Source organism: Ctenopharyngodon idella, chromosome 3 (genome assembly GCF_019924925.1).
Source record: "Ctenopharyngodon idella isolate HZGC_01 chromosome 3, HZGC01, whole genome shotgun sequence".
Taxonomy (NCBI): Eukaryota; Metazoa; Chordata; class Actinopteri; order Cypriniformes; family Xenocyprididae; genus Ctenopharyngodon; species Ctenopharyngodon idella.
The window spans coordinates 32,452,108-32,464,235 of NC_067222.1; the positions used below are offsets into that span (position 1 = coordinate 32,452,108).

General features: G+C 36.2%; 1 protein-coding gene and 1 long non-coding RNA gene across 4 annotated transcripts in view; one reads left to right on the forward strand and one right to left on the reverse strand.

The window, feature by feature from the left end:
• LOC127509386 (multidrug resistance-associated protein 1-like) overlaps positions 1-12,128 on the forward strand; it is a 22,705-nt gene continuing 10,577 nt past the window's right edge. The window contains exons 1-8 of the mRNA XM_051888051.1: positions 1-351; positions 4,817-4,993; positions 5,782-5,907; positions 6,456-6,593; positions 10,225-10,350; positions 10,458-10,519; positions 10,631-10,762; positions 11,020-11,226. Of these exons, the coding sequence (XP_051744011.1) occupies positions 310-351; positions 4,817-4,993; positions 5,782-5,907; positions 6,456-6,593; positions 10,225-10,350; positions 10,458-10,519; positions 10,631-10,762; positions 11,020-11,226 (1,010 nt within the window). The 5' untranslated portion in view covers positions 1-309. The remainder of the gene's footprint in view (positions 352-4,816; positions 4,994-5,781; positions 5,908-6,455; positions 6,594-10,224; positions 10,351-10,457; positions 10,520-10,630; positions 10,763-11,019; positions 11,227-12,128) is intronic.
• On the reverse strand, positions 306-7,870 carry LOC127509397 (uncharacterized). 3 transcript variants are annotated; one of them, XR_007929218.1, is made up of 3 exons: positions 6,298-6,447; positions 5,759-5,832; positions 306-379 (listed from the first exon to the last, which is right to left on the reverse strand). It is a non-coding gene; the product is annotated as an uncharacterized LOC127509397 (long non-coding RNA). The 3 variants fall into 3 exon arrangements; XR_007929220.1 differs by lacking the exon at positions 6,298-6,447 and adding an exon at positions 7,179-7,870 and having other exon boundaries at positions 358-2,209; XR_007929219.1 differs by having other exon boundaries at positions 358-2,209.

Below are 12,128 nucleotides of genomic sequence, written 5' to 3' on the forward strand. Positions count from 1 at the left end.
GGCCAGAGTGACGAAAGAGAGCAGGCAAGATAGTTTTACAGAGTCCAAATCTTCCACCCACCTGGCAGGCCTGCGCTCATAAACAGGACAGTTACACAAACCGGGTCTCAGACTGTAGTTTTGACGAGACTCAAGTCAGGAGACAGGAGGCTGGCCTACAAAAAAGGGGCTGAAACACACACACACAGGCACAATTACTATCAAACACACTTACTCTGCCAACAGAAACTACATAGACAGGAGAGTGGGACACTGCTGTGCCCAGGGAGCAGGGATTTACTACAGGAAGTGAAGAAGAGAGTAACCTGGATGGACAACCTCTGCAGTCTCAGTGGCCTGGACCCTCTCTGGGTGAGTCTCAGATGAACGATGCATGTCACTGTAGAGATATAAACTCACTTAAATAGCTGATTAAAACAGTTAAACAGATATTAAGGTTGCTTAAAAAGAACTGCATGCTTGAACACAAAATGTGTCTAGTCATCAGTTTCTGCTATTTAGGCCCCTTTATTCTTGGAAATGATCATTGTTTTTAACACTATAACAGACATTTGGGGTGAGTCATGAATTTTTCTCCCAATGATTCATTGACAGAGATTGAATGCAGGACAGAATGCAACACTTAAAGCTTCAGTTATTCTGTCTCACTCATAACCTGTGTTAAATGTGTGGACTGTTTAAAAAATTATTTACATGCTTCAAATTTCTTAGTGTGTTTACATTCAAACAGCTGGTATCAGCAAGAGTGAAGTGCATGCTGTAACTGTACTTTCACCTACATTTTTAACGATTACAGATGCGCAATGTTGAAATTCGGGTTAATAAATAAAAGATTAATGAAGGGTTGCTCTTATTTTGAGTAAAATACAAGGCTCTTTTAAAATCAGATGTAATGATATTGGTGTGTGTGACAGAGCCAAGACATCATCGAGAGAATTTTGTCCCAGGCCCTGTGATGAGGGGGTCTATAAGGTCTTCCATGGTAAACACTAATAATTAAGCAATATTTACCTTTGCACAATGATGGTGGACCAGATGATGTACATTCAATAAGTAACTGACCGCATAGATGATTTTAAAATGCTAGAGTTGCTGCCTAGCTAAGAGGGAACAGTATCAGAAAGTTGTCAAAATTTACAAACAAAACAATCTTGCAGTAATGTTGACAGAGCAATCTTTAACACTATCAGACTTTATGTACGTTTTTAAAATATTAACATTATTAATACATTATTAGTGCACCGTTCTTTAAAAGTCACTACAGGGAAGTTTGACCATTGTTGAATCAACAAGTTTAGTTAAATGAAAGACTGTATATATATATATATATATATATACTGCACCAAGGCGGTATATTATATTCATATTACTATGAATGGTAACAAATAAACATCAGTTTGTGAGATTTTATAATAATTTCCCCATTCAAGAAGATAAGAGTTGCAAATATGGTCCCAGAGTGAACTGTCTTTCCTTGAATAAGACTTTGGTTTAATAGAGTGTTTCTTTAGTTCTATTGTTTAATTATTTTACTATTGTTAGAATATAATTTTGTGCAATCCTGTTTAACCCAATGGAATGTTATTCAGAACGTCATATAACCTAGGAAAAGTGTTTCTAAACATTACAAAAACATTTTGAACATTCTCAGAACTTTTGGAAATAACGTAATGGACATTACAGGAAAGCGTGTGGAATGAGATGAAGAGGTCAATGTCTACTGAAGAATGTTTGACAGCATCACTCTTTGACCATTTATTGAGGGCCATTTCCAAAAAAAAGATTTGTGAACTACAAGCCACCCTTACAAATTTCCTCTACATGAATCCAAAAATCACTTTTTAAAAGTTAGCCTATTTGTGCTGACCGGCAGTCTGTACTCCTACACTTGCAGGAAGGGTACACACACCACTCTGAATCACTTCCTGAGACTGTGGTTTAATTGGGTTCAGACCAGTGCAAACATAGTCTTAAAGGATACAGGATGGGTAGAAGATGGTGTCCACTGAGCTCCCTGTGGAAAACTGTGACTGTGCTGTGCGCTGCCACATGAATGAGAATCTCTTTCCCTTCCTGGGCCCAGACCACAGTACACCCCCTCATAGATGAGGACATATCCCGGCCAAAACAACAATGTAATGAACCGAGTGTTTCATCTTGAACCTGCAGCGTGTGTTTGGATTGCACTTACAGGGTTCTAGATACTGGTCTAAAAAACAGCAAACAGATCACCCAAATTAAAAATTCTGTCATTTACTCTCTAGTTCTTCTGTGGAACACAAAAGATGAATTTGTGAAGAATGTGAAGAGACTGGAGCAATTAAGCTCTAAAATTAAAAAAAAAAAAAAAAAAAAAATATATATATATATATATATATCATAAAAGTGGTCCATTTGACATTTGTGCTATATTCCACGTTCCTGAAATCAATAAATAAAGACCAAAAAAAGTCATGTATTACTGAAAATCTTGACAGCTTTCCTTTGTTGCATTTATGAGCAAAAAATTAAAGATGTTTTATTTGTGAATCATTCTTTTGATTTGGATTTTAATAGAATCAGGTCATCCAGTTCACAAAACCAGTATGAATCTGATCCGGCTCTCGAGCCTTCAATAACTCAACAATATGGTTGCAACAGTGAACAGGTCACTGCAGGAAAAGAATATAAGTGAATAACAAGTTAAATTTTGGTCTGTTCCTATCAAAAAGTTATTGCATGACCTCAGAAGACATATGGATGACTTTTATGATGCTGTTATGGCGCTTTTGCATCCTTTTTGAAGTGTAAAAGCTTCAATAAGTCAAAAAATGTCTTATTTAAGTAAACTAATTCATACATTTAACTTAAAATTATCATGTAATCTCAATGTAAACATTTTCTTAGCTAGTTATAACTGGCTAATACAGAAAATGTTCAATTTCTAATTTGCTAACATGCTAGCAGTAGCATTGTATAGCACTTCCTGAATGAGTACAGCAATATAAAACATTTAACATACCTACTCTCAAACCAAGCCGAATGCACCACTTGTCACCATGATGGTAATGCTCCAAAAACCCACATTAACAGAAACTCCTCTAAATTAGCATAATAATCACTATCACATTAATCACTACTAAATCTCCCACTTAACATTAATCTTCCACAAAAAACATTATATAACACTTAATTTTAGCATTTACTCTCCCTTTCGAGTGCCATGAGCAAAGCATGCTGGTAAACAGAAATCCCAGCCCAGTTTAGAGTTTAACTTAAGTTCATCTAAATTAAAAGAAACAAGTTCATAGAACTCAAAGCAATGAAACAGTTCAGTTTACTTAAAATATATCAGTTCTGTGAACTCGAAATGAATAGAAAGTGCTAAATACTCATAAAAGTTAATCTGGCTGAACTAATTTGTTTAATTTACGTTTGTCCTACTCAAACCAGTTAATTATGTGTGTTAGGGTTTACAGTGTGGAAAAACGGGGTTTAGAACAACATTAGGCTGAGTAAATATGTTAGTTTTTGAGTAAAACAATGCACTGGAGAAAAATAAGACCAATAAGACAGATATCTGTTGAACTTCTCCATCAGGCAACTGTATGTACATGACCAAACAAGCTTAAACAGAGCTGTGCCTGGTGCTCATGGTGTATATGGGGTTTACATTGTGGCTTGCCAAAGGTGCACTTCTTATATACTGCCATACCACAAGACTCCTTCCAACTAGCATGCAGTATTTATCAGAGCAGTGCCATTGCCGAAATAACCACAGCCAAACAAGTTCTCGTTAGTCCAGAGAAAGTTTGAAAGAGAAAAACGTAACATAACAGCTCTACAGCTTCGTTTGGACATCAGCCTATTTTCCAACATAGAAAAGCCAGAAATAACTGAAGAGATATAGTGTGAATTACTGATGTCTGAATAGAACGAGCCTGTGAAATTCAGCTTGAGAGAGAAGTCTTGGCAATGATTTCAAACTGAGTTTGTCCAACTTTGATGTAATCGAAATGTACACATCAGCATTTTTTTTTTCACGTATCAAAGCCTGTTTGCTTTCAACTGTGAAATACATTTGCAATTACTTTAAATATACAGTTAAAAGAAAACCGCGCTCACTTCAGACTATTGCTCAGCAGAAATGAATGTGTTCTGCTGCTAGCAATTCTTCTGAGTGGAAACAATATCTGTCTACAACAGTGAAATTTTGAAATCAATTTGTTTCTTTGTATGTTACATTTGTGGAAATTGTGGCTTTTCTAAAATCAGAAGAAAAATCTATTTAATTCCTAGGGCTAAAACAAAGAAAAAAAAAAATAATAATGAATGCACCTTTAATATTTGAACGACATGTCACGTCACTGCTTCAATAAGGATCAGTGCACTTTTGTGGAGATAAAGATGTTTTTTTCCTGGCATTACTTGAAATAACAGCCAAGACAAATCCACATATACTCATAAACCCACTTGGAAAACAAAGTGATATTTAAAAGCACAGAAAAACAGTGAAGATTTATTACAGGAGCTTTACCTTTCACCTCTCTGCAATTTCACACAATTTGTCTCTTGCAAACACCACAGCACTGCAAGACAACTAACATAAATCACAAATACACAGAGCCATTTGGACAGAACAAACACTTGGGAACATCTATGAAAATTCAGCAAAATGAAGAATTATGTTTTGTTCACTGAGTAATTAACTATAAGTGCAGAGAGTGAACAAAATCTAATAAGTTGTAAACTGTGCCTAAGTAGTTGTTAATAATTACAGAATAACTCCTGATGTGACAAGTTAACAAAGATTAATGGTTTAACATTGCATTTTCAGGACTGGAACGTCACATGGTACACACCACATCCAGACCTCACCCAGTGTTTCCAGCACACAGTACTGGTGTGGTTCCCCTGTTTCTATCTCTGGGTTTGTGCCCCTTTCTACTGCTTGTACCTCAAATTCTACGACAATGGATGCATATCTATATCCAGCCTCTGCTGTGCAAAGACGGTGAGTCATCAAGACTTGATTAAATTCTAGTTACCACATCTCTAAGCCCCTGACTTTAATATAGCATCAGTCACCTGTAAAACTCACAGGTTATTGTTATGTGCATGGAAATGTAGAAATAGGTGACATCATTAAAGAGCATGTAAAAGTCAGGAAAATACGGGAAGAAAAACAGATCATATCAAATCATACAATGTCATACATCTTGACCCAATTCCAAAAGAGCACACGCTATTGTTCAAAAGATCAGGGTCTGTGAGATTTCTTTCTTTCTTTCTTTTTTGAAAGAAATTAATACTTTTATTCAGCAAGGACCCATTAAATTGATCAAAAGTGAAAGTAAAGACATTTATAATGTTCTTTTGAACTTTCTATTCATCAAAAAATCCTGAAAGTATCAGTTTCAACATAATTATTAAGCAGCACAACTGTTTTCAACATTGATAATAATAAGAAGTGTTTCTTGAGCAGCAAATCATCATTGATTTCTGAAGGATCATGTGACACTGAAGACTGGAGTAATGATGCTGAAAATTACATTAAATTACATTTTAAAATATATTCAAGTAGAAAACAGTTGTTTTAAATTGTAATAATATTTCACAATATTGCTGTTTTTTACTGTATTTATCATCAAATAAATGCAGCCTAGATGAGCATAAGAGACTTTCAAAAACAGAAATCGTCCCCAAACCTTTCATCGGTAGTTTAAGTAAATAACAATTTTAGGGGGCATGACACCACAATGTTGCAGTTAATGCTTACATGTCTGTGTGTATGTCTTGCAGGGTTTGGGTCTCTGTCTGGCTTCCTTTGGTTTCCTGGAGATGGTCTATCTGCTGGTGGAAAGGAGGAGAGACATAGAGCGTCAAATGGTCTTTCTTCTGAGCCCTATAATTCGCAGCCTTACCATGGTAAATCACAATATTACTATTCTCCTAAACCTCCCCTTTCCATTAATGACTGTTACGAAACACCACGTTGATTTCATAAATATAAGGGCCCAAATTTATGTTCTGAACTCTATATATTTTTTTCAATGGAAGTCTTTTAGAGGATAGTTAAGATTTATGATCTGTTATATTTAAGCTTGAATGAACAAATCTCTTGCCAGACGTCTGGCAGAGGTTTCCTGAAGGGATCATGATAAATAAGCTTCTTTTACCTCTGGTCACAGCAGACAGCAATGTCAACAGTGGTTGTAGTAAATGACTTTTTTTTTTTTTTTTTAGATCTGCCCAATCAGATAAGTCCATTTTAAAATCCTGACACAGTAGTAAACATTCACAGTAGTCTATGCTTACCTGTAAAGAATCGATACAAAATGTATAAACAACAACAACAAAACAAAATAATCCATGTCTAAGCTGCCTAATGGTATTCAGTCCTCTTCTTCTAGTGTGTTTTGGATTTCTCTATTGACCTCAACTAGCACACTGACTGAAATAAACTGTGTCCTCAGATACTGGCAGTGTTGGTGATCCACTTGGAAAGGCTGAGGGGCTTTCGGTCCTCCATTTTTCTCTTCCTGTTTTGGACACTAACTGTGGTCTGCTCACTGGTGCCTCTTAGAGCCAACATACAAGCCATCATAGACGAGGTTTGTATATCAAACTACTGTATAAAGAAACAAATTTCATATCTTTTAGTTGATGAAGAATTGAAAATAAACATCTCAATTTACTGGAGTTCACCCAATAGGTACAGAGGGACTCAAAAGTCTGATAGTACATTGAAAATCTTGAATTTAAAATCTAATTTAAACCCCAGAAAGTTTTATGATTCTAAAAAAGATTCTGCACTATTTTTAGGAGTGCTGCTGCCAATGTAATTGTAATAATAATAATAATAATAAAACGGATTAAATTGAAAAAATGCAAAAAAAAAAAAAAGAAGAAGAAGCTTTTATACTTGTGGTCACAAACATTTGGACCCCTATTTCTAAAGGGTTGCTAATATAACAGCCATTAATGGTGCTTTGAGAAATGAGTAAATTTGACTTGTTGCCTTAATCTGTGAATTCCTGGCAATACAAAATGTCTAGGATTTGTTGTTCTCCCTTACGTATGCATAACACTGGCCCCTCGTATGGTTTTTCTACTGAATATTACTTAATCTCACTCTTTAAATTTATCTGCGTTGTGTCTGTGAGCCTAACATAGCAGTGCGTAAACAGAGTGCTTACAGATGGTGCTCTTCTCAGGCCTGTCAGTTTTCCCTTTCCACTTCCCTCAATGCCCTCTTTGTCCAAAGCTGAGGCAGTGCCGAGAGCAGTCACAATCACCGCTGGTGCTTTTCCAGGCAGATAGGAGAAGCCGTATACGTCTGCGGATGCCGTTACTGTCTCCCTCAGTCTGTGACTCGCCTGCTGTGATGCTCCCACTCCATAATTATTTTACTGCATCTAGTCACAGACACAATAATAAACATCTTGACACTAGAATGGGAAATATATATGTAGCTGACATGCAGAGACAGTATATTGAGTGTGGAATGTATAATCTTTAGGGCTATGTGCATATTTTGTTATATATTTATATTATGTGGCTACCAGCAGGGCCGTCCCAAGCATGGGGCGGGGCCCATTGCGAGGTAGTGGAAGCGGGTCTGATACCGTTCCTCGGGGGAGGGAATGCCCCTCGGTTGGTTCGCTGCAGGGCCCCAGAAATATGCCCACATACAAGCATTTTATATAATAACAGTGAACACCTCACCCTTTTACAGATAATTCATTAAGTCATGTATAATCTAAATATAACTTTCATATTTAGACTAAAATTAGTAGACATTAGTAACTTTATTTTCATGCCATCAGTCTAATCCTCCAAACACTAAAGCTCTGGGAATCATTTTACTCTCAGTTCCTCACTCATTTTAGTCATGCCTAATTAACTGAGTTAACTGTTCTGGGTAGTGTTTCCCAAAAGCATCGTAAGCCTAAGTTGATCGTATCTCCATTGGTGGCAATGGTTCTACGATCGACATAGGCTTACGATGCTTTTGGGAAACGCAGCCCAGATCAGTATGTTTCATGAATGAATCATTCATTGCAATTAGTGAACTGATTCAACAAGTTCATCGAAAAGAACCAGTTCACAAATTGGACATTGCTATTTCGATTTCTTCAGTTCAAATTTGAAGAAATCAAGAACGACATTTTAATGAAATGTAGCATAGTATAAAGTAAGATATTATGCTTTGGAATGTATTGTAGTAAAAGTGAAAGTTTCCCAAAATGAAAATACTGACTTTTGAAAATAGATACTTGAAAAAATGTAGGCTACTTAAGTACAGTAAGGAAGTAAAAATACTGTAAGGAAGTAAAAAAAAAACAAAAAAACAAAAAAGCCGCATACAGCTCGGTGATGACAGCCCATACGTTTACATAGGAACTGAAGCTTGGTTTGTGGTGAGATCTGTTGTGCCCTAAATGAGCTCTCAGCCAATGGGCAGCAGGTCCAACAGCAACAGCAAAACAACTGGTGCTTGGTCCTCTCATACCACACTGTGGGAGGATATGTTCCTTAACCAATTTGAGTTTCTTCAAACTGTTTAAGCACACGGTGTGGCAGACAAATAATCACAGTATCCTCCATTGTGGTGTCCAGAGTTTGGACTGTAACCATTTGAGTAAATGAAACTTGTGTTTACATATTCTTAAAGAGGCCTGCGCTTGCACTTTCTCTTGTAGCTTGGCCGTTTGACACCATTTCTGTCAGATGTCCATGGGAATGGATAGCTTCTGTGGCTCCTGTAAAACTTTCAGCAGCAGATCCAGGCCTCTGGCACAGCTGCTGATTTGAACCTAAAGCCTGGACGGTCGTCAGCATATTTTTTCTCTAACAAATCTTAAACCTTGTTTCATGCACTGCATAAATAGATCAAGTGCATGATAAGAACATTTTGTCCTAAACAACAAATGCGAAAACTGGAATACAATAATACACTATGTGTGTGTATATTTATATTTATATAATTTGCCATGTTTCATTGTGTTATCACACAAACACAAAAAAACAACTGACTTCAAGCACAACTAAGCAATATGCTTTAACAAGTTAATATTTGAATAAAAGATGTAAATTTTCCTAGGATGGACATATATGACAAAAGCATGGATACCAGGAGAAAAATGATAAGATGGGTTCATGGGGCAGTTGTTGCGATTGAATACTCAATGAATACTATTATACTATTACTATGCCAACAACTTTTCTACTCTTAGAAGTTGTGAATGAAGAGTCTGTTGGCATAAAAATGTGTCTGTGGTCTGTATTTTTTATACCAAGTGCTCATAAATAGATTTGTTGTGTCATTAATTCTAGTTTGATGGAACATTTAGGTCATTATAATAAGCTGAGGTCTTTGAAAGGAAGGGATGGGAACAGCCAGCAACATCCCCAAAAGAACACTCCCTACATCAGCCACCAGTCCTGCCTCCGCACACTGCGGTGAGACAAAGTGGGTGGCTGATCTCAGATCAGCCCTGGTGCTAGGGCAGGCAGAAGAGAAATATGGATATGGTCCCACAGGAAACGAGCAGGTTATGTGGTGAATGACTCCTTGGGAAATCCCTGGCAAATGTATGCGTCACTTACATGCCTGGTTGGTCATCTCCACAGACAGGGAGAATGAAAACACACAGCGTTATTTAATAAATCATCTGTATAATTCAGTTTGTGCTAAGAAAACAAGCATTTATTGTTCAGTACTGCAGGTGCGCGTCTACAGGGGATCTACCAATTATTGTTTGATCTCATTTTTATGAATAAATTAAAACATGCATTTAAATACCTCAACCCAAGCAAAAAATATATATATAGAGTATATGTGTATGTGTGTGTTTATAAAATACTTTTCGGCTATATATGTAATATTAGCTGATTAAAAACAGATTTTACAGCAACAAATTAAGTCTAAGTTTTGATTATGAAATTGAACTGAATATAACCTTCAACTGTGAAATATTAAAGATATCAATATCAAAGAGTATGTTGATTGTGATATAAGGGAAAGACACTTGTCACTAATAGGGCAAATCCCAGTTGAAAGGGGAGGGATACAGAAAAATGGTTTGTTAATTCTAGCTACTTTTTTACTATACTATTTTATGTAGCGTCACAAAAAAAGAAACATTTATGCTTCCAAATTCTTTAAAATGAGTGTACCGACTGTATTGTTCTCCACACTGTTGTCTACAGTCTACTGATATCCAGTCCTGTGTGTTACAGGATTTCTCTGCAGATGCGATGAGATTCGTGGCATTTTTCACATTCTTCTCTCTCCAGCTGGCTCAGCTCATCCTCAGCTGTTTTGCTGATAAACGCCCAGCAACTTTTAAACCTGTATATGTAAAGGTAGAGTGTCATCAATGTTATGATATTTTTCTTTTATTCGAGCAAAATAATATTTGGTAAATGGTCTGAAAATAGTACCTAGAAATTTTGTTTTTTTTTTCCACTAGAATCCATGTCCAGTTGAGGATGCTTCTTTCCTTTCAAAAGTACTTTTCTGGTGGTATGGCAGGTAGAGTCATCTTTTTGTCTGTCATTTCATGAACTTCTGAGATTCTTGTGAAAGTCCAGAGAATAAAATCCCACTGAGATATAGAGAAACACACATATTTGTGCTCCACAGATTGGTGGTAAAGGGCTACCGCTCACCTTTAAAAGCTGAAGACCTCTGGTCTCTACGAGAAGAGGATACATCTGAAAAAATCATCTGTGATCTAGAGAAAGAGTGGGCCAAGCAATGTGCCAAACTGCAACAGTAAGACACCTGCTATTTCCTTAACTGCATGTTTTCCATCCTGAGATGACGATTTCAGTAACTATCGTGCACACATATGAGATTTAGTCAGCAAAATATGTGACATCCATAATTTGTCTGCTCATAACCTCTGGTTTATTTGAGTTATTAGTTAAAAAAGTGCAATTTTTTTTACTTTGTTGCAACAATGCTAGCAGAATGCTATTCCAGAGACTAAAGTTGGGTTACAAATGTTGTGTTCTCTCCTTCAAACACAGGCAAGAGAGCTCTCTGAACGAAGCACAAGGTCTTGGTTATAAGCTGAGCGAGCAGACGCAGCTGCTCAGAAAACTCCATAAAGAACAAAGCTCAGGCTTCTGTCTGCTCCGTACACTAGCCAAAAACTTTGGCCCCTACTTCCTGACCGGGACTCTCTGTCTGGTCATTCAAGATGCTTTCATGTTCTCCATACCACAAGTGTTAAGGTGAGAGAGGCAGTAATTCTTTCATGGCATGCACAGTGATACTGTATATATGCTCTAAAAATGCTGGGTTAAAAACAACCCAAGTTGGGTTAAAAAATTGACAAACCCAGCGGTTGGGTTAAATGTTTGCACATTGTGCTGTGCAGATTTATTTAACCCAACTATTGTCTAAAAATTACTATATGGATAGCTTAATATGAACCCAAAATAGGTTGGAGATTAAAAATCAGACACATAATTACTAGAGGCAACAATAATAATCAAATGGTGAACATTTATTAAGAAGCAATTTATTATTATTATTATTATTATTAATTATTATTCATTAAACATATTAATAAATGTTATTTTCCAAAATACTTTGGGTTCATTTTAAGCAAGCAATACAGCAGGTTGGGCAACCATTTAACCCAATCACTGGGTTAAAACAACCCAATTGCTGGGTTTGTCCATTTTCAACCCAACATGGGTTGTTTTTAACCCAGCATTTTTAGACTGTAGTACAAGACATACACTGTACAAATGTTTGGGATTTTTTAATGTTTTTGAAAGTCTTTTCTGCTCACCAATGCTGCATTTATTTGATCAAAAATACAGTAAAACAGCAATATTGTAAAATATTATTACAATTTCAAATAATTGTTTTCTATTATAATTATATTTTAAATTGTAATTTATTCCCGTTTTGGCAAAGCTGAATTTTCAGCATCATTACTCCAGTCTTCAGTGTCACATGATCCTTAAGAAATCATTCTAATATTATGATTTGCTGCTCAAGAAACATCACTGTTGAAAACAGTTAATATTCTTGTGGAAACCATTTTTACATGATTCCTTGATGGATAGAAAGTTCAAAAGAAGTCCATTATTTGAAATAGATTAAAAGGGACAGCAAAGAAATT